Source organism: Panthera pardus, unplaced genomic scaffold (genome assembly GCF_024362965.1).
Source record: "Panthera pardus isolate Hobbes unplaced genomic scaffold, ASM2436296v1 HiC_scaffold_16, whole genome shotgun sequence".
NCBI classification, from domain to species: Eukaryota; Metazoa; Chordata; class Mammalia; order Carnivora; family Felidae; genus Panthera; species Panthera pardus.
Genome location: NW_026526721.1, coordinates 46334227 through 46357259, shown reverse-complemented (window position 1 = coordinate 46357259; position 23033 = coordinate 46334227). Strand labels below are relative to the sequence as shown.

The window sequence follows — 23033 nt, the reverse complement described above, 5'->3', positions numbered from 1 at the left end:
CTGTGCATTTGGTGAGTTTTTTTAGATTACACATATAAGTGAGATCATAAAGTATTTGTCTTTCTCTGACTTAATTCACTTAGCATAATGCCTTTAAGGTCTTTCAGTGTTATTGCAAATGGTAAGGTGTCCGCGTGTTTTATGGCTGAATGATATTTGTTGTATAATATTTTGTTGTATGTATATGTATCCATTCATCCATCCATGGACACTTAAGTGGTTTCTATATCTTGGGTATTATAAATAATGCTGCTGTGAATGTCGGGGTACAGATATCTTTTTCAGTCAGTTTTTGTTTGCTTTGGATATATTACCAAACGTAGAATTGCCAGATCTTATGGTGGTTGTATTTTTTATTTTTTTGAGAATCCTCTGTTCTGTTTTCTGTAGTGACTACTCATTTACAGTCCCACAGTGCACAGGGTTCTCTCTTTTCTCCACATCCACACCAGCATTTGGTATCTCTTACCTTTTTGATGATGGCCATTCTAACAGACGAGATGATATTTTATTGTGGTTTTCATTTGTATTTCCCTAATGACTAGTGATGTTGGCATCTTTTCATGTACGTGTTGGCCTTTCATGTATCTTCATTGGAGAAATGTCTGTTTAGGTCCTTTGCCCATTTTTTTATTGGGTTATTTTATTTATTTTGTTTTCTGCTTTGAGTTGTATAAGTTCTTTATATATTTTCGATACTAACCCCTTACAAATACATGGTTTGCAAATATTTTTATTTCCCTTCCATAGGTTGTGTTTGTACTTTATTGATGGTTTCTTTTGCTGTATAGCTTTATTTTATTTTATTTTTTGAATTTACATCCAAATTTGTTAGTGTATAGTGCAACAGTGATTTCAGAAGTAGATTCCTTACTGCCCCTTACCCATTTAGCCCATCCCCCCTCCCACTACCCCTTCCATAACCCTCTGTTTGTTCTCCACATTTATGAGTCTCTTCTGTTTTGTCCCCCTCCATGTTTTTATATTATTTTTGCTTCCCTTCCCTTATGTTCATCTGTTCTGTGTCTTAAAGTCTTCATATGAGTGAGGTCATATGATATTTGTCTTTCCCTGGCTGACTAATTTCACTTAGCATAATACCCTCTAGTTCCATCCACGTAGTTGCAAATGGCAAGGTTTCATTCTTTTTGATTGCTGAGTAATACTCCACTGTGTGTGTGTGTGTGTGTGTGTGTGTGTGTGTGTACACACACATACACCATATCTTCTTTATCCATTCATCCATTGATGGACGTTTGGGCTATTTCCATAATTTGGCTATTGTTGATAGTGCTGCTATGAACATTGGGGTGCATGTGCGCCTTTGAAATAGCATACCTGTATCCCTTGGATAAATACCTAGTAGTGCAATTGCTGGGTCGTAGGGTAGTTCTATTTTTAGTTTTTTGAGGAACCTCCATACTGTTTTCCAGAGTTTGCATCCCCACCAGCAGTGCAAAAGAGATCCTCTTTCTCCACATCCTTTCCAACATCTGTTGTCTGAATTGTTAATGTTAGCCATTCTGACAGATGTAAGGTGGTATCACATTGTGGTTTTGATTTGTATTTCCCTGATGATGAGTGATGTTGAACATTTTTTCATGGGTCGGTTGGCAGTCTGGATGTCTTCATTGAAGAATTGTCTATTTCATGTCTTTTGCCCATTTCTTCACTGCATTATTTGGTTTTTGGGTGTCGAGTTTGACAAGTTCTTTATAGATTTTGGATACTAACCCTTTATCTGATAGGTCATTTGCAAATATCTTCTTCCATTCCGTCACTTGCCTTTTAGGTTTGCTGATTATTTCCTTTGCTGTGCAGAAGCTTTTTATTTTTATGAGGTCCCAATAGTTCATTTTTGCTTTTGTTTCCCTTGCCACTGGAGACGTGTTGAGTAAGAAGTTGCTGCAGCCAAGATCAAAGAGGTTTTTATCTGCTTTCTCCTCAAAGATTTTAATGGCTTCCTGTCTTATGTTTAGGTGTTTCATCCATTTTCAGTTTATTTTTGTGTATGGTGTAAGAAAGTGGTCCAGGTTCATTTTTCTGCATGTCTGTCCAGTTTTCCCAGCACCACTTGCTGAAGAGACCGTCTTTATTCTATTGGATATTCTTTCCTGCTTTGTCAAAGATTAATTGGCCATATGTTTGTGGGTCCATTTCTAGGTTCTCTATTCTGTTCCACTAATCTAAGTGTCTGTTTTTGTTCCATTGCTGTATAGCTTTTTAGTTTGATATAGTCCTTCTTATTTATCTTTTATTGTGTTGCTGTGCTTTAGTTGTCATATTCAAAAAATCATTACCAAGACCCATGTCAAGGAACTTTATTCCTGTGTTTTCTTCTAGAGATTTCATGTTTTCAGGTTTTACATTTAAGTCTTTAATCCATTTTGAGTTAATATTTGTGAGTGGTATGAGATAGGAGTCCAATTTCATTCTTTTACATGCAAATATCTAATTATCCCAACTTGCTAGGATTTTGATTGGGATCAGACTGAATCTTATAAAGTTGGCAAGAACTGACATCTTGACAAAATTTAGTCTCCCTATCCATGAACGGGAAACCTCTCTCCATTTATTTCACTCTTGGAGTTTTGTAGTTTTCTTCATATAGATCTTACATATATTTTATTAGATTTATACCTAACTATTTCATTTTGGAGGCTGCTCATGTAAAATGTAAATTTTGCGTTTTTATTTCCAAGTTCCCCTTGTTTATTGTTGATATATAAGAAAGCAATTGACTTTTGTCTATTAATCTTGTATTCTACAACCTTGTATAATCGCTTATTAGTTACAGGAGTTTTTTGTTCACTTCTTTTTGATTTACTACATAGATAGTCATATCATCTGTGAACAAACACAATTTTATTTCTTCCTTTACAGTCTGTGTACTTTTTTTCCCCCTTGTCTTACTTTGTTAACTAATATTTCCAGTATGATGTTTGACAGGAGTGGTGAGAGGGGACATTCTTGCCTTGTTTCTGATCTTACTGGAAAAGCTTTGAATTTCTCACTGTCAAGTATGATGTTAGCTTAGGTTTTTTGTCAGTATTCTTTAAAAAAATTTTTCTTTAACGTTTATTTATTTTTGAGAGACAGAGATATAGCATGAGTGGGGGAAGAACAGAGAGAGAGGGAAACACAGAACCTGAAGCAGGCTCCAGGCTCTGAGCTGTCAGCCCAGAGCCGATGCGGGCTCTAACCTACAAACTGCGAGGTCATGACCTGAGCTGAAGTCAGACGCTTAACCGACTGAGCCACCCAGGTGCCCCTGTAAATATTCTTTACTAACCGAAGGAAGTTCCCTTCTATTCCTAGTTCACTGAGAGTTTATATCATTAGTGGATGCTGGATTTTGTCAAATGCTTTTTCTGCATCTGCTGATTTGATCATGATACTTTTCTTTTGCATGCTGATGTGATGGATTGCATTAATTGATTTTAAAATGTTGAACCTACCTTGCATACCTGAGATAAATCACACTTGATCATGGTGTATAATTCTTTTTAATACATTGTTGGATTTGATTTTTTAAATATTTTGTTAAGGATTTTTATGTGTATCCTGTGATAAATAACCTGGATGGCCTATTCCATGACCTGTAGTTTTCTTTTCATGTAATGGGTTTGATTTTGGTTTTATGGTAGTGCTAGCTTCATAGAATAAGTTAGAAAGTATTCCCTCTGCTTCTTTCCTTTGAAAGAGATTATAGAGAATTGGTATAATTTTTTTTTTTTTTTGATGTTTGGTAACGTGTATCAGTGAACACATTTGTGCCTAGTGCTTTGTCTTTTGAAAGTTTATTAATTATTGATTGAATTTCTTAAATAGATATAGGCCTATTCAGGTTATCAGTTTCTTCTTGCTAGTGTTTTGGCAAATTGTGTTTCAAGGAACCAGTTCATTTGATCTAGGTTATCAAATTTGTGGACATAGATTTTTTCATGCTATTCTTTTATTATCTTTTCATGACCATGGTGTCATTAGTGGTATTTGCACTTTTACTTCTAATATTAGTGATTTGCGTCCTCTCTTTTTCTTAATTAGCCTTATTAGAGCCTTACTGACTTTTGTTTCAGAGAACCAACTTTCGGCTTTTTAATTTTCTCTACTAATTTCCTGTTTTCAATTTCACTGGTTTCTCTAATTCTTAAATCTTTTCTTCTTCTCATTTTGAAATTAATTTGTTTCTCTAGTTTCTTGAGGGTAATGATTTTTTAAACATTTTCATTTGCCTGGAGCATGAAATCTCTCTTTTTTTTTTTAAGTTTAATTATTTAGAGAGAGAGCACAAGCGGTGGGGGGTGGGGGAGGGTAGCAGAGAAAGGGAGAGACAGAATCCCAAGCAGGCTCTGAACTGTCAGTGCAGAGGCCGATGTGGGGCTTGAACTTATGAAATGTGAGATCCTGACCTGAGCCAAAACCAAAAGTCAGATGCTTAACTGAGTGAGCCACCCAGGTGCCCCAAGGAGCATGAGTTTTTCTAAACTATAAACCAGTGTTTTTTAGGTCTTATGGTTGTTAACATACTTGATTAACTTTTGTATTTAGAATTTTCTGTATATATCCGTATAGTGTTGTTTGAAATTCTTCTCTTATTTATCCAGGAGAAACTTTTAGAGATGTTGGCTGAGTTTGAAAGCCATTTGCAGGACCTATAATTGGTAGCAGTTAAATGATTTATGTTAATTTAGGAGTGTCTTTGAATGGCCAAACTAAGAAGATGAAATTAAAGAATTAACTAGTATATTGCCCAGATTAGGAATGAATTTTTTCTTTCTTTCCCAGAGTATTTTGCTAAGTGCTTGCATTACTTGTGTGATGGGTAAATCACATTCCTTAGGTGGGAATAAGAGGTGAAGGCAGGTGTTTATCTAGTATATCTTGAACTCACTTGAGCACCTACAAAGTCCTTTTCTTCCTTTTTTTTTTTAAAAAACTGAGATTATCTGTTCTTTAGTACCTACTGCCTTTTGAATTTTGCAGAAGAGTAGTTTTTTTTAAAGTTTAGTTTCCACCACATTTTGAATTTATTCACATTTCAGAGGACAAGGTAACCCCAATGATGAAGCAGGAGGTAAAGCTGCAGTGCTAACAGGAAATACTTGTACTATTCTGTCCACATTATCATGTTTTAGTATACATGATAAAATTTTTATAAAGACACGTCTGCATGGCATCATAATATTCTTAATTTTTTTTTTAACATTTATTCATTTTTGAAAGAGAGCGTGAATGGGGGGAGGGCAGAGAGAGACACACAGAAACAGAAACAGGCTCCAGGCTCTCAGCTGTCAGCACAGAACCCGACGCGGGGCTCGAACTCAAAGACCGCGAGATCATGACCTGAGCCGAAGTTGGCCGCTTAACTGACTGAGCCACCCAGGCACCCCCATAATATTCTTTAAGTATGATCTTTTTCATTTTTACCTAAGAGTATCTGAAAAGTTATTATTTGTACTGAGGGCCTTGGTCAGCCTTGTAATAAAATCACACATACATAGATTCTTAAGTGGCAAAGAACAGCTAGTGCTGATGAGCCCAGATGAAACTTGATCACATTTTCAAGTGTTAACTGACAGGTGTAGAGATCCTAGGTATGTAATTTCTCTTACCTCTACCTATTCCCATTTGGCCTTAAGATTTAATGTGGGGGCAGCCGGGTGGCTCAGTTAGTTGAGCGTCCTACTCTTGATTTCGGTTCAGGTCATGATCTCAGGGTCTTGGGATCAAGCCCCCAGTCAGGCTCCACACTGAGCATGGAGCCTCCTTGAGATTCTCCCTTTCCCGCTCCCGTTCCCTCTCCCTCTATCGTTTCCTCTGCCCCTCTCCCCTGCTTGCATGTGTTCTGTCTCTCTCTAAAATAAAAAATAAATTAAAAAAAAAAATGAAAAGATATAATGTGATGGGCACCAGCTCTGCACACATTTGGCCTTGCTAACAAATTTTATAGGTTCTGATATTTTTAACATTTGAGATAAGACATGGAATAACATTTGTACTTTACTGCTTATATTAGGTCATTATTTGAAGATCTTTAGTATTTAAAAATAATATAGTATTTAATATTCTATTTACTAGTCTATTTTTGAGTTATTTAGTATTGAAGTTTGAAGATTTAATCATCTTTTTGTATACGCAGATAATAACTTGTAGAACTTTTTGAGTGTCATTTTGCTTGAATGTTAAAAATATCGATAGCTTTTGGGCACCTCGGTGGCTCAGTTGGTTGAGTGTTGGACTTCGGCTCAGGTCATGATCTTGTGGTTCGTGTGTTGGAGTCCCACATCAGGCTCCCTGCTGTCAGCACTGAAACTGACAGCAGAGACTGCTTTGGATCCTGTGTCCTCCTCTCTCTCTGCCCCTCTCCACTTGTGCTCTCTCTCTCAAAAATAAACATTAAAAAAATATTGCTAGCTTTATTTAAATTGCATGCCATATTTAGGAATAGAAAGCTTTTTTTCTCCCCCACAGTAGGTGTTTTTAAAGAAATAAAGGATGAGCAAAGACTATATAGATAGATACAGGTAGAGATGTAGAGATATTGAACACCCTATTACCTAAGGCCAAGTGTGTGTGTTAATGCACATGCACATTGAAGTTTGGTCTTTTGTAATGCTAAATAAATCAAGAAGTTAGAGAGTGAATGTTCTTGGCTTTCAAATTCAGGTTTGTTTTTTTTTAACTTTGTAAATGTAGTATACTCCTTGTTATTTTTAGAGTAGTTCTTTTGGTTGTTGTTTCTTTGCACCTTTTTCGTAAAAGTTGTGTACAATGACCAGAGAGTCATACGGCCACTTTAAAACCAGTTGTGATAAGGTTGTGGATGTGGTTCACTGTAAGACATAATAGCAACTTTTCTGTGCCTCAAGGGGAGGAAATTTGTTGGAATGGCTTTTCTTTGTCAGTTTCTGTCAGGCTAATCTGACTGCAGAACAGAAAAATTGAATTTACGTTTCCAAGTTGAGGGGTAAAAATAATGTAAAACACATTGATACATAGAATAAAATATGATTTCTGTCTCTGATATGTTACTGTGTTCAGATGTGGGCCCGAAATTATTCTTAGGTACAACTACTCTGTTCATCCTAAAAGTTTTTACAGAATTATCACATGTATAAGCTTATTTTATAAAATAATTCAGAAGTTGTAAAGCTTTGGAGAATTATGTCTTGAAAGAAAAGTTCTATGTATAAAAGCTGTAGACAGTGTTAGATGTTTTAGAATTTCGGGTTTTTGTTTTAACTGACAACTGTCAGTCTGGCTTTAGGGTTAAATTGTCATTTTCTGAAAAAAAAAAATGAAATGTAGTACTTTTGTAGTACAAGTGTAGTACTTTTTCATTGACAGGGAAAAACAGTTGTAAAGAAGAACTCATTTTAAAAAATACGGCTGAATTTCATAATTCTACTTGTATGTGATCTTTTGGAAAGTTAAAAATGGCTTTAGAGTAAAGTGGAAGGAGTAGGCTGTGCCTCTGCAGTTAATCTCAAAATGAAGGTGGTATAGATTTACATAATTCAGTTAAGGGTGAAAGCAGTATTGCAAGATATTTAGATGGCTTACATCAGAAGACAAGCTGAAGCATTTACTAACCTAGTTAAGGAGTGAGGCTGTTGCTGGGATGCGGAAGGAAAAAGCGAAAGGGTGTTACTGCTGTGGGTGGGAAGGAGAGAGCAGCGACTGCCCCAGATCCCTCAAAGGGGAGAAGATCGTGCTGTATTAAATGTTCCTCTCTGCAGCCCCCGGGAAGGTGTCAGCACCAGGAGTGGGGAGTAGTGTGCAGAAGAATAAGGTACGGGACAAGGCGGAGGACCCAGGCTCCGGACTGATTTCACCTCTGATGGACGAGTAGTGTTATTTTGAGCAGTCCACTGATGTATTAGAGTTCAAGTTTTTTCAGCTGTTGTATGGCCGCTCGGAATAAATCTTTGAAAGCCTCTTTCTGCTGTGTCTGATTTTGTGTACTTTTTTTTTTTTGTATGAAACACCTGATGGTTTCTGACAATACAAATTGTTTCATTGTGTGTATTTCTTCTGAGAAACTTCATTATTGAGCTATAATTTACATACCATAAAATTCACCTATTTTAAATGCATGGTTTGATGAGTTTTAGTAAATTTATATAGCTGTGCAACATCACTGAAGTCTAGATTTAGAAATTTCTGTCACACCAAAAAGTTCCCTTGTGCCCATTTGTAGTCCATTTCTACGTTACCCCCAGTCCCAGGTAGCCACTGATCTGCTACCTCTAATTTTTTTTGTCTTTTCTAGAAATATAAATAGCTTTTGTATAGCATAATGGTTTTGAGGTTCGTTAATGTTTTTGTGTGCATCATTAGTTTGTTCCTATCTTGGTGAGTTGTAGTTCTTTGTATGGATATATACCACATTTTTAATCCATTTATTAGTTGATGGACAGTTAAGTTATTTTGTTTGGGGCAAATATGAGAAATACTGCTGTGACCATTTGCATAGTCTTTCTGTGGACATATGGTTGCTTTCCTCTTGGGTGGATAATAGAAGTGTACTTGCTGGATTATATATGTACATATGTTTATTTAACATCTTCAGAAACTGCCAAATTGTTGTCCAAAAATGGCTCTGCCATTTTACAGTTCTGCCATCAGCGTTTGAAGGTTCCAGTTTCTCCACATCCTCACCGATGTTTGGTATTGTCAGTCTTTTTGATTATTATTACTCAGTCTTTTATTCCAATGGGGGTGTCATGGTCTGTCATTGTAGCTTTAATATTCATTTCTCTGATGACTAGCTCTCTTTTTTTTAATTTTTTTTTTTAACGTTAATTTATTTTTGAGACAGAGAGAGAGCATGAACGGGGGAGGGTCACAGAGAGAGGGAGACACAGAATCCGAAACAGGCTCCAGGCTCTGAGCTGTCAGCACAGAGCCTGATGCGGGGCTCGAACTCACAGACTGTGAGATCATGACCTGAGCTGAAGTCAGACGCTTAACCGACTGAGCCACCCAGGCGCCCCATGATGACTAGCTCTCTTGACCATCTTATGTGCCTATTTGCCATGTAGTAGGTCGTCTTTATAGATTGGCTTTATAAATCTTTTGCCCATTTTACAAGATTAAATTGAGTTGTAAGAATTCTTTACACATTTCAGATAATAGTTATTGATCAGATTAATGTTTTGTAAATATTTTCTCCCAGTATGTATTTTGCCTTTAAATTTTCTTAATGGTATCTTTTCAAAAGGAAACATTTTAAATTTTGATGAAGTGCAAATTACTCATTTTTTCCTTTAATGGATTTCCCTTTTGGGGTTGGATCTAAGAAATCTTGGCCTAACCCAAAGTCACAAAGATTTCTCTTGTGTTTTCTTATAAGAGTTTGATAAGTACAGCTCTTAGAATTAGGTCTGTGATCCATTTTGACTTGAAGTGAAGTTCTAAGTTCATTTGTTTTTGCATTTTGATATCCACCTGGTTTAATACACTTGTTGAAAGCATGGTCCTTTATCTACTGAGTTACCTTCACACCTTTGTCAGAAACCAGTTGACCACATATGTGGTCTTATTTCTGAACTCTTTTCTGTTCCATTGAAATACATAGAGATATACGTATAGGTGTAGATATAGATACGAATAAAGATTTAGATATAGATAGAGATTTGTTATTACAATGTATCACACTGTCTCGATTACTACAGTATTATAGTTTACTGTAGTATTATATAAGTTTAAAATCGGGTTATATTAGTCTTCCAACTTTTTCACTACGTTGTTCTGCCTGGTCTATGTCCTTTGCATTTCCATATGCATTTTAGCCTTATTAATTTTTGAAAAAGGAAAATTCTATGGGAATGAAAGCTGGTTCAGCCACTCTGGAAAACAGTATGGAGGTTCCTCAAAAAACTAAAAATAGAACGACCCAGCAATTGCACTACTAAGAATTTATCCACGGGATATCAGTGTGCTGTTTTGAAGGGACATAGGCACCGCCATATTTATCGCAGCAGTATCAACAATAGCAAAAGTATGGAAAGAGCCCAAAGAGTCCATCGATGGATGAATGGATAAAGAAGATGTGGTATATATATACAATGGAGTATTAATAGGCAATCAAAAAGAATGAGATCTTGCCATTTGCAACTATGTGGATGGAACTGGAGGGTATTATGCTAAGTGAAATTAGTCAGAGAAAGACAAATATCATATGACTTCACTCATATGAGGACTTTAAGAGACAAAACATGAACATAAGGGAAGGGAAACAAAAAGAATATAAAAGCAGGGAGGGGGACAAAACAGAAGAGACTCATAAATATGAAGAACAAACAGAGGGTTACAGGAGGGGTTGTGTGTGTGGGGAATGGGCCAAATGGGTAAGCACTAAGGAATCTACTCCTGAAATCATTGTTGCACTATATGCTAACCAATTAGGATGTAAATTAAAACATAATAAAATTAAAAAAATATATATTTGCTTAATAAAACACATCAAAAAAAAAAAAAAAGGAAAAGGAAAACTCTAGTTTTGGTAGAGATTGATTGACTCAGTAGATCAGTGTTGGGAGAACTGACATCTTAACAACATTGAGTCTTCCAGTCCATGAACTTGGTCTGTCTCCCAGTTCGTTTAGCTTTCCTTTAAATTTTATCAGTGTTTTCTATTTTTTAGTGTATTGGTTTTGAATTTTTAACAAAAAAATTTATCAAGTATTTTAATCTTTAGATGCTATTACAAAGTTTTTAAAATTTCATTTCAGATTATTTGTGACTAGTATGTGGAAATATAATTGATTTTTGTATCCTGTGATATTGTTAAACTTTCTTACAAGTTCTGGTGGGCTTTTCTTGTTGATTCCTTGGGATATGTTACTCACAAAATCATGTGTAGTCCTTGAAAATGGTGTTTGTGGAAGCACACATTACTCTCATTCTAGAATGATGTTACCACAGCCCCAAATATTTTTGGAATGTTATTCTTTATTCAGAATCTTTTAGGTTAGCAAGCACATAAGAAAATGCATTTTTATTACTTGTTGGTGTATATCTTGCTCTAATTTTTTTCTTAAACTTTTATTAATCTGTACTGAGGATATGTCATTTTCATGTGTCTATTAAGTATTAAAGGATAAAAGTTGGCATTTAATTTTTTTTAATGTTTTTATTTTCATGAGAAAGAGAGAAACAACATCACTACCTGAGATGAAGTCAGACGTATAACTGACTGAGCCATCCAGGCACCCCTAAAAGTTGACATTTAGATATAAATATTTGAAGCTCAAGGGAAAAGCTCTGGGAAGAGGTGTAAATGTGAATTGTCAGAGCATAGTTAAAGCTGTCGGACTGGGCATGATCACCTCAAGGGATTGACTAGAACTTCAGTAATCCTTGGGAGAGAAATTTAGGGAGTCTGAAAAAGTTTAAGGGTGCCCTAAGCCCAGGAATCTAGGGGCACTCTGGGGAGTATGTTAAGAATATTACTGATTGACTGTTAATGTGTTTATGAGCCACCTGCCTGCATGAAGTGCTTTAAGTTAATTTTAATTCCTCACTGGTATTTTTTTTATGATTATTTTTATTATTTTGAGAGAGAGAGACAGAGTGAGTTGGGGAGGGGCAGACAGAGAAGGAGACACAGAATCCGAAGCAGGCTCCAGGCTCTGAGCTGTCAGCATACAGCCCTATATGGGGCTCGAACTCAGGGACCATGAAATCATGACCTGAACTGAAGTCAGAAGTTGGGCGCTTACCCAACTGAGCTACCCTGGTGCCCCTCTTCACTACTATTTTAAAGAGTAATGTCTTTCACAAGAAATTGAATCTTTGTAAGATCACTGATGCCTGTACCATTTTTTTCTTTTGAATTATTTAGTTATTACTTGACATATTTTCATTTTTTCTTTCTTCAGAGTGATTTTAAATCACTAAACATCCTAGTCATTTTCTATTTAATGTCCGGTTTGGTATATTATATTGATGTTCTTACCTATGTTGTAAATATTATCGACTTTATAAGAGTCATACCAAATCTCTTTTTTTCCTTATTCCTAGGCAAATACTGTGGTCTCGGGTTGCAGATGAACCATTCAATTGAGTCAAAAAGCAATGAAATTACAGTGCTGTTCATGAGTGGAATCCATGTTTCTGGACGAGGATTTTTGGCCTCATATTCAGTTATAGATAAACAAGGTAATTTTCAACTTTATACCATGACTTCCATATTTTACAATTTCTGAAAACAAAAATGAAATGTTTTAGTACTTGTTATCTGAGATTAGAGTAGAAAGACTGAACTTAAAAACAGATTAATTTTACAAATAAAATTAGTTTCAGAATTCTAAAAATTGAAGTATACTAACATTTATGTTAATTCTGTATACTTCCCTTTCCATAGTAGAGGAAATACTGATTTTTCACATTTATAGGATTAGAACACAAATGACCTAACTTTTGAAAAATCTGTCAGTTATTGAAATGTATGATATAAATTTAAAGCTTTGTTATCTACAGTTTACCATTTCATAGTACTGTATTAAAGACTACATTACCATTCTTCTCAAAAGCATAGATTCTCATACCACCAGGAGTATGCTGGGGCGTGCTGTCTGAGATGCTACAAGATAAACCTGAGATATTTTTCTGGATGGTTAATGTTTATAATCTAAAGGGGGAAAAATTAAAACCAAGACTATTAGATGGAATAGAATGCAAAGTGTACTTGAATTTCTAAGGTAAAATCCAAGACTTGAACAAAATCTCCCATGAGTTTTGGCTTCTGTGGCATGTATTTGTTTCCTCTGCTATTAGGGTCACTGTGGTAAGAAAGTTCTAAGAACTGCTACCAATGCAAAGATAAGTCGAACAAATCAATCATTTAAATTTAAAAAATAGATGATTATTTTGATATTCAACAGTGATTTAACTAAGTTGATAATTAAAAGTTTTTAAAAAGCTGTTACTTCAGGGTTCCTGAGTGGCTCGGTCCGTTGAGCATCTGACTTCGGCTCAGGTCGTGATCTCACAGTTTGTGGGTAGGAGTCCTGCGTCAGGCTCTCTGCTATCAGCACAGAGCCTGCTTTGGATCCTCTGTCTCTTTCCCTCTCTCTCCCTCCCCCCCTCTCCCTCTCTCTCCCTCTCCTTCTCTCTCTCCCTCTCCCTCTCCCTCTTTCCCTCCCTCTCTCCCTCCCTCTCTCCCTCTTTCCCTCCCTCTCTCCCTACCCCTCCCTCTCTCCCTACCCCTCCCTCTCTCTCCCCCTCCCTCTCTCTCCCTCCCCCATCTCTCTCTCTCTCTCTCTCTCTCTCTCAAAAATGATAAACATTAAAAAAAAAAAGCTGTTACCTAATATTGTGTAAATGGGAAAATCGAGAAGCTCCTAGGTGTGAGGGTGTTGGGCAATGGGAATGACTGAGGACAGTGCAAGCTGTTCCCTTCTCAGCTCTGGTGGGTTTGAGATAAACACTACAGGTCTCATTAAAAGTGTCATTTGGAATGTGAGAGAGAAGCCCTCTTCTCTGGGAAGAAAGGTCTACTTTTTCCCCATTTCTAAGCTACGGCAGAAGGTGGGAAAGCTAATAAAACTCTTCTGAGAGAGTGAGAAAGAAAACTCATTTGGATGGAATAATGAAAAGAAAAAAACTGGAAACATCATGCTAAACGAACCAGACAGAAGTAAGACAGAACCAGAACAAGTAAGGCAGTGTGTCGTTGTAGGAGGAGCACGCCTGCCAGTGTCACGAGCCGGCTAGGGGATTTCTGACCAGTCATTTCACATCTTTAGCCTCCATAGCTTGGTTATGAGTACTCAATCTAGTAATTTACATGTAGCGTCTATAAGCACATGGCATAGTAGGGTGCAAAACACATGTTCCCCCTTTCACCACCATACCCACACACACATACTCATTTCCTCCACCATCAAAAGAGTGAGCTAGAAAACACAGAGATGATGGTCCATTTCCATCCTTCCAATTATACTTCTTGAAAGTCTTGAGTTGATAGGTAAGAGGATAGAAAATACTCAATTCATTTGCTCCTTACTCTCCTTGAGTTTCCTCCTCTCAATATCAGCTTAAATCGTTTTTCTTCTCATATTTTCCCCTCTCTCTCTGTTATTTATTGACTTGAAGGTTTCTTGAAAATAAGTATCCCTCTCTATAAAAAAAAAAGTTTTTTAATTGGGTATTTACATTATGGAGCTTTTTGTTCTACAGACACCTAGCTCTGTGTTAAAGTTTAAGAATTGAAAGTGCTTTCACATAACAGACTCTCTTTGTTGTAGACTTACATATGTTTATGGAATTTCAAATGGTTACATCACTATGTTAGGTGAATCTCAGCTTCCAAAGTTTTTGAAATATCTCCCATAATCAGGAACTTCTTTATAGTAACACTTTCCCGAGGCATAATCGTGGGAAATCCTCATTTCACAGCTCTCTCCTGAGTTTTTGCTTCTGTTTCTCCATTTCCTTGCATCTTCCATGAAGCATTTGTTTGATTTGAAGTTAGAAGTGAACTGGCTAACTCCAAGAGAACCCTGGTTGAATTTCTCACCATTTCTTCTTGGGTGGCCTTTCAGACACAGTTTTAATGACTCATTCATTTGAACACTGATTGGCTTTGATTGAGAGCCTCAGTTTGTTTCCATCCAGGAAACTTGCTGCCACACTAAATTCTGTGAATATTTTCAAGGAACATCACTGCACGTCCCCAGCTTAGCATCCTAGCTAGAAATTTAGACTATTTGGGATTGAAAAGATCATGAAAAATTTTTCTTCAACAGCTTCATTTGTTAAGCTCTCACAAACACTTGTTGATGTTATACTATGTGTTGTTGATAGAGCCATAATTTTGTGTGAGGTAGTTGAATTTTCTTTATGCAAGAGCACATTGCAAAATTATATTCCCTTCAATGCCTTATGTCCTGCAGTATGCCTGGCACTGGGAAAACAGCAGTAAATAAGACTTAGTTATACTTCCATGGCGTTTACAGTACAGGTTGGGAAAAGGCATTAAACACATGGTAATTCGAGGCACCTTAGTAACTCAGTCAGTTAAGCATCTGACTTTGGCTCAGGTCATGATCTTGCTGTTTGTGGGTTTGAGCCCTGCATCAGGCTCTCGGCTGACAGCTTGGAGCCTGCTTCAGATTCTGTGTCTCCCTCTTTCTCTGTCCCTCCCCCACTCACACTCTGTCTCTCTTTCTCTCTCAAAACTAAACACTAAAAAAAATTTAAACACATGGTAACTCAATTGCAGTTATGATAAGTATGATGAAGGAAACATTCCGACAAGAGGAGGCTAGAGATGGGGCGCCTGGGTGGCTCCGTTGGTTGAGCGTCCGACTTCAGCTCAGGTCATGATCTCATGGTTCATGGTTTGGAGCCCTGCATCGGGCTCTGTGTTGACAGCTCGCTCAGAGCCTGGAACCTGCTTCGGATTCTGTCTCCTTCTGTCTCTGCCCCTCATGCACTGTCTCACTCTGTCTCTCAAAAATAAATTCAAAAAAAAAAAGAGGCCAGAAGTGTTGGAGGAGTGGAAGATTGGTAAAAAGACAAACTCTTCTGAGGAAGTCACTTTTAAGTGGGAACCCAAGGATTAATTGGGAGGTTCTAGACAGAAGAACATTCTAGGGAGAACAGCAAATGCAAAGGCCCTGTGGAAGGAGCTTCAGAGAAGCCGGAAAAGAATCTGGCGCAGCTAACATGGAGTTGACTGAGTGGTGAGTAGGCTCTGTTATTCAGGGCCTTATAGAAAATGTCACGATTGGAGCTTTTTCCTAAGAGGACATGGAAGCTGTTAGAGCAGGGTAGTAGCGATATGACTGGATTTGTGTTTTTGTTTGTTTTTACGACCTTCCCTGCTCTGTGAATGAGTTGAAGACAGGGAAGAATAATAGTAGGGAGTCCAGTTAAGAGGCTATTGGAGGACACTGGGTCAGAAATGACTGAATTAAGAGTTCTTGTTATAAATGTGACTCTACAGTTAAGCCAGATTCTATTTCTTCTTAAAGACTTGAGAATCAGACCTGTGTTCTCCAAGGAAACATTTCAAAGAATTAAGGTTCTTCCTACATGAGTTTAAGTGGTAGTAAGAGGCTTTGGACATAAAGAAGCCCTCTTGTATGAATCTTTGAACTGCTGCAATGCTGGGGTCATATCTAGGACACTGTACCTTTGTCCTCCTCACTTTTGTGTCCAGTTAAGGTTTCATTACTCTGTTATTTTTTTTTAAATTTTTTTTTTAACATTTATTTATTTTTGAGACAGAGAGAGAGCATGAACAGGGGAGGAGCAGAGAGAGAGGGAGACACAGAATCTGAAACAGGCTCCAGGCTCTGAGCTGTCAGCACAGAGCCCGACGAGGGGCTCGAACTCACGGACCATGAGATCACGACCTGAGCCGAAGTCGGACGCTTAACCGACCAAGCCACCCGGGCGCCCCATTACTGTTATTTTTAATGGTTTTTGATCAGTAGTTTCCAATCTTTTCCATTGCCAGTTATCTCTTTCTTACCTGTAAACCTCATTTTTGAAAGATTGAAAACACCAGTGAAAAGTCTTTGTGTGTCCCCTCTGGGTAGCAAGGAAAGACAAAAATATTAACACGTGCAGTAATTATTAGAGGACTGGTGTTTCTACTCTGAGTTGGTGTAATTCCATCGAATTCCAACTAGACTTTCTGCAGTTGAAGAAGTATGTAGACCCTAGAGCCATCTTAGACATGCTAGCAACCGCCGGTGAGAAGTTCCATAGAGGGAAACTCCTGAGTTACAGCTGGTCCTACTGAGAGACGCAAAAGCAGCTGCTCAGAGGTCCAGAGTCAGTAAGTCAGATCTTTTTATCCACTATCGTAATAAGTGATACCGACATTTTCATTCTAAAATGTAAAATTAAAAATAGCATTTACCTCTGGACTTGAAAATAAAATAAATTTTATAGGTGAGTGATCCAAATTCCTGGTTTTTGAATCTGTTCGACATTAGCCAGCTTCTAGGACAAACTCAACATTTCTGGGATGACTCTGGGCCATAATTTTTTTTTAAGTTATTTTAGTTGTAGGACAGTGAGCTCAGAAAATACATCTGCATTTGCATGGAAGACTTCAGGTCCTTTAAGGCAGCCTGTGTTTGTTATGTGTCATCAGTGAGAGGAGCAGGCGTGTGTGTCTGTGAGTGCACGCGCAGCGGGGAATTGATAGATTCTCCTTCTGTAGAATGTGAATGCATCACTTAAAAACTAATGTTAAACCTGTTTGTTTCAGATTTCACCAGTCCAGAATTTTGTGGTGGTCATATTAAAGTTTGTACTTTTTTTGTTGGGAAAAACAGTAAATAGCTTAAAATTTCATGCGAAATAAGACGAACCAATGTAGGTATTAATGTACTTTCTAGTTGGAATTCATAAACACTTGTTTATTTATTGCTTGCTGACCCCTTACCATCTGATAACAGTCTGCTTACAAGTTACCAACAGCTGGGCCTAGGAAATATTCCCATTTGACAGGATCATTGTTGCTATATGTTAGATTATTCCTAGAATTAACACCAATAGTTTAAAAATTTTCTGATTGCTACCTTCTTTAACCACATTTTTTTTCTTTGCAAATATTTTCCATTTTTTTCTGTCTTACATTAGGTTATATCAACTTGTAAATGAAATGGGGCAGAATAGAGGACTACTGGGGCGCCTGGGTGGCGCAGTCGGTTAAGCGTCCGACTTCAGCCAGGTCACGATCTCGCGGTCCGTGAGTTCGAGCCCCGCAACGATCTCGCGGTCCGTGAGTTCGAGCCCCGCGTCAGGCTCTGGGCTGATGGCTCGGAGCCTGGAGCCTGTTTCCTATTCTGTGTCTCCCTCTCTCTCTGACCCTCCCCCGTTCATGCTCTGTCTCTCTCTGTCCCAAAAATAAATAAAAAACGTTGAAAAAAAAAAAATTAAAAAAAAAAAAAAAAGAATAGAGGACTACTTTGTAACAGAGTGCAGATTTCTGTAACGAGTTGTTTTGTGTTTTCTTGTTTTGCTTTGTATGTTTTTTTTTTTCCATGGGATGGTTTTGGTTTTAAAAATAGAGCATGGGTTAAGATTGTTTGCTACCTTAATTGTACAGTAATTTTTATACAAACTTTTGTATTTTGAGTACTAAGCTAGTTTTCTGTTTTTGGTGTTTCTGATATGTCCCTAGTTTTTGTTATTGTCATATCTGGCAAACATTTTAAAACTTTTAAACTATTAAGTAAGATTTTATTAATGAAGTCTCAGTTTATATGCATATTTTTAGATGTATCCTTATTTACACACAAATGTATATGTGTTGTGTTTGTGTACATTATGCAATGTATATGCATGCAGGAAAATATCTGTATTTTGGTGTCAATTTGTAGAAGAAAGGTGCTGACCAGTAAATTTAACAATTTTGCAGAGAAAGAGCATTTAAAAACAATCTAGGAGATTGTTAACCCAAAGAGGTGATTCCATTTATGGGATAGAATTTATTCCACATTGACAGATAACCTGAAGAGCCTTAATGATTTTAGTGTTTTGTATGTGTTTCATTTTTTTAGTGAGTTAGCAATGCTTTGAAGGGAGTAAGTACGTGTTTGTGTGGTGTCTTCCATTACCCAATGACATAATTTTTCACTGCTGCTCTTACTGATGGTATTTATTAGTGCCCTAGATACCATGTAGTTCACAGAAGAATTTTAATGTTTTATAATCTTTTAATCTTAATATCTTGTGTATATTAATAATGTAATATTTTATATCTTAATGCCGTATATTTTATATTTATATATTTTTAATATTCTTGTATTTGTTTTTTAATATACATGTATAGGAATTTAGGTGTGAAGAGGGTTTGATTCACCACATGTATGTACATCTTATAGCCTAAGTTGTTAATTACTTAACTCAGTCATGCCTGCTTCGTCCCTAAGGAAGCATTCACTATTTTCATCTAAGCTCCTACTGTAGACTCAGCTTCCATAGATGGCAGTGTAATATTTCTAAGAGAAACATCAGATTTCATCTCTAATCTTAGTACATAAAAGAAGATGTAAAATACCTCATTTAATATCTGCCACTGAGTAAATGTTATTTGATTCTGAATCACAGTAAATTCTGTTCTCTTGTATAGGTAAGTTTTCCTTCACTAAATTGCAGATGGTACAGATTAATGCCAGGTTCCTATCACAGAAACAAAGACTTAGGCCCAAGGTCACATGGTAATATTGGCGGGAGAACTTAGCAACAAGAAGAGTCTTGTCCTGCATCCTGTAGCACTTGAACAAAGTACCTGCACACCTACAGTGCAAGATTGCTGACAAAGTGTGAATTAGAAAGCATGACTTCGTGTTCCTTCAGGCTCTGGGAAATTTGTTAAAGAACATTAGAGCAAATAAAGGAGAGGAATATACGTCGTCGTCTTCATATATTTTCTTCTTTCTGCCAAATAGAGTAACTTAGTTATGATACATTATGCTTTCTTGAGTTAGAATGAATATAGGTACTCAAGCTACCTTTCCTTCACTGGACGAAAATTATACCCTGCAGTTAATATAGTTGGTGTTCTGTTGTTAGTCACAGTGCTAACACTGCTGAGAGTGTTTTCAATTCATTCAGTAACACAAAACCGAGTATTAATTGGGGGAGAATCTAAATCTATTTCATAATTTTGCATTCACAGAAATGGCCAGTGCTGTGAATGGAAAACATTCCTAAGATAGTAACCAGTATGCTATTTTTTAATTGATTTTTGAACTTCTAAAATATTTCATATTTCTATGGTGTTATGTATGGGTTAACATTAGACTCATGTTTAAGTAAATATTTCATGGGGCAATTATAAGGAAGCCCAGCCTATGCAGTTTTTATGTACTGGAAAAATGTTTAATTGTACTTAAATTAAAAACAAACTTGTGCATAGGTTATCAGTTATGGCTGACAGTAGTTTTGCTAAGTTGGGAGCTATCTTAGAAAGTCTGATGTTGGTGTTTTCATTAAGAAAACTGAAATCTGTCATCCTGTTGTTGACTGTTGGCTTGCCTTTGTTCTTGCATTTTCTCCTGTTCTTCCTCACAATTGCATGATTCTACCTTCAAACCCTACCTGAGGCCTTTGTCTTCTAGAGAGCCTTCCAGGGTTAAGGAAGGTGGCAGATATTAGGGGAATTCTGTTTCTAGGAATCATGATGACACTCACTCTGGGTTGGACTGTACTGCTCAGACTAGTGTAGCGTCTACACTGCAGATGCCAGGTCTCCCTTGGGCTGCATAAGGAAAAGAGAATAGAATGCCAGTCAGCTTCCTCAGAACCGCTGAGGGTATTCTGCACATCACTGCTGCCACTCTCTATGGCCCAGAACCTATAACTTCTGTTTAGTGTTTTGTTAATAATACGTATGTTATAAATACTCTCTCGTATGTATTTAATATTGGGTTTTTTTTAATCCCATGCAGAAGCTCCTAGTTAAGAACGGAGCAAATTATATACTGTCTCGCACTTTGAAAGTGGATCTAGCATGACAGTTGAGTTTGCGATGAGTACTTTATCATTATTAAGATCACTGCCTAAACACTTTACATATAGTAAGTTCAGCTTTCACTTTGCTCAGGCCAGAAACCTTAGAGTTGTCTTTGACTCTCTCAAACTTTATATCCATTGGCCACTTCTCAGAATATATATGAACAAATATCAGCATCGGACTACATCTCAACACCTCCACTCCTGCCACTCCGATTCAAGTTACCTCAATTATGGCAGGAGATTTTTTTTGCTGACCTTTGTTTCTTCCCCATCTCCCCTTCAACCTACTCTCAACCCAGTGGTGAGCATGAGAATGAAAGTCTCCTCTCTCTTTGTTCAACATCCTTACCTCCAGGACCCTATAGGATTTGGCTTCTCTTTCCTTGTCTGACTTCATCGCTTACTTTTCTTCCCAGTGTTCACTCTGGCAGCCACCATGCTGAGCATGCTCCCTCCTCAGGGCCTTTGTGATTCCTCTGCCTATTCTCCGTTACCCACGTACCTCATGCCTCACTCCCTCACCTCCTGCCACCTTCTCAGTAAGGTCTTTCCTGACCATGCTACTTAAAATCGGAACCCCTTAACTTTTCGTAACTGCCTTCCTTTCTTTATTTTTCTAATGCACTTATCACCTAATAATAGTATGTCCATTTCATACTCGTGTCTATTTTCTCTTATCACCCCACACAAGGTACATACACTCCCTATATGCAGAGATTTTTGTCTGAGTGTTCTTTGCTTTATTTCTAGTAGCTAGAACAACACCTGGTCATCATACATACTTACCTAAGTATTTGTTGAGTGAACAAATGAATAAATAAGTGAACTGCCAGTCCTGACTGTTTTACTACGCTTTATTTCATCCCTCAATGCAGATGTGCTCTATATAAAGGAAAACTGTTACTGCTTTTATAATAGCATCTTTTTCTTCACTTTAAAATTTTTTATTATCATTTTATTATGCCATATGATTCACCTACTCACTACACTTGACTGATTTTCAGTATATTCAGAGTTGTGTAGCCACCACTATAGTCCATTTTAGAACATTTTTATCACCCCAAAAGAAACCCCATAGTCAGTAGTGGTGATCTCCCATTCACTACCTCTTAACCCTCTCCCTCTCCAGTCCTCAGTAACCACGAATCTGATTTTTTCTCTATAGATTTACCCATTTTGGACATTTCATATAAATGGAGTCAGACAGTATGGTCTTTTTTGACTTGCATCTTCACTTAGCGTATTTGAGTTCATGTTGTAGCATATATGAGTACTTTATTCCCTTTGATGGCTGAATAATATTTCATTGTGTAGATATATCCCATTTTGTTTCTCCATTCATTAGTTGATGACCATTTGTGAAGGGTTGTATGGACATATTTTCAGTTTTCTTGTGTATATACTAATAGTGGAATTGCTGGGTCATATGGAATCTCTTTTTAAGAAACTGCTAAACTCTTTTCTAAAGCAGCTACACCATTTAAAAATCCCTCAGGAAGTGCATGAGGGTTCCAATTTCTCCAAGTCCTATTTGTCCTTCTGATTCTAGACATCCCAGTGGGTATAAAGCGGTATCTCATTGTGACTTTGATTTGCATTTTCCTGATGGTTAATGATGTTGAATATCTTTATGTGCTTATTGGCCATTCGTATGTCTTTTTTGGAGTAATGTCTGTTCAGATCCTTTGCTCATTTTTAAATTGGGTTGATTGTCTTTTTTAAAATCAAGTTGAAATAATTCTTTATGTATTCTGGATACTAGGTCCTTATCAGATTATATGATTTTCATATATTTTCCCCCCGTTGTGTGGATTATCTTTCTCTTTCATGATAGCATTCTTTGAAGTACAGAAGTTTTTAATTTTGATAGAATTCAATTAATGTATTTTTGTGTGACTATAATGCTTTTGGTATCATATCTAAGAAAACATTGCTTAATCCAAGATCAAGATTTATACCTCTAGTTTCTTCTAAGAGTTTTATAGTGCTAGCTCTTAAATTTAGATCCCCTTTAATTTTTGTATGGGATCTGAGGTAGGGGTCCAGTTTCATTCTTATGCATGTGGATATCCTCTTTTCACAGCACCGTTTGTTAAAAAGACCTTTCTTCCTCCCCACTGAATTGTTTTGGCATCGTTGTCAAAATCAGCTGGCTTTAAATTTAGAACTTATTTCTGGATTCTTCTGTTCCATTTATATAATTTCTTATACATTGCTATCAGAAGTCTCTTAGGCAGATGGTTTCTTTTGAGTTCTATTTATCTTGCCTCAGCTGTGTTCTTATTAGCTAGAAGGTTTGTAGTAATAGTGGTTTTCTGGAAGATTGTTTACTTGGGAAAAGCTTTCAGGAAAGACACGTTTTAAAGCTTCTTAATTGCCTGCTCCATGTTTTCTTTCTTTGCCTTTGTGCAGTTGTAAAGCTCAATATTTGTAATCATGATTTCCTTTCTCTGTCTTTAGTCTTCTTGGCTCTCCTCATAGCTGTCCATTTTCAATACCTATTTTCCTCCTAGGGACCTCTTTTGAGCCTCCATGGA

At 37.0% G+C, this 23033-nt stretch overlaps 1 protein-coding gene across 3 annotated transcripts in view; it reads left to right on the top strand.

Moving 5' to 3' along the window:
* The window catches only part of DCBLD2 (discoidin, CUB and LCCL domain containing 2), an 88363-nt gene that overhangs the window by 37611 nt on the left and 27719 nt on the right, over positions 1-23033 (top strand). For 2 of the 3 annotated variants that reach the window (XM_019448138.2, XM_019448137.2), the window contains exon 3: positions 12031-12168. The exons of the other annotated variant lie outside the window; for it this stretch is intronic. In XM_019448138.2, the coding sequence (XP_019303683.1) occupies positions 12031-12168 (138 nt within the window). The remainder of the gene's footprint in view (positions 1-12030; positions 12169-23033) is intronic. 3 annotated transcript variants of the gene reach the window in all.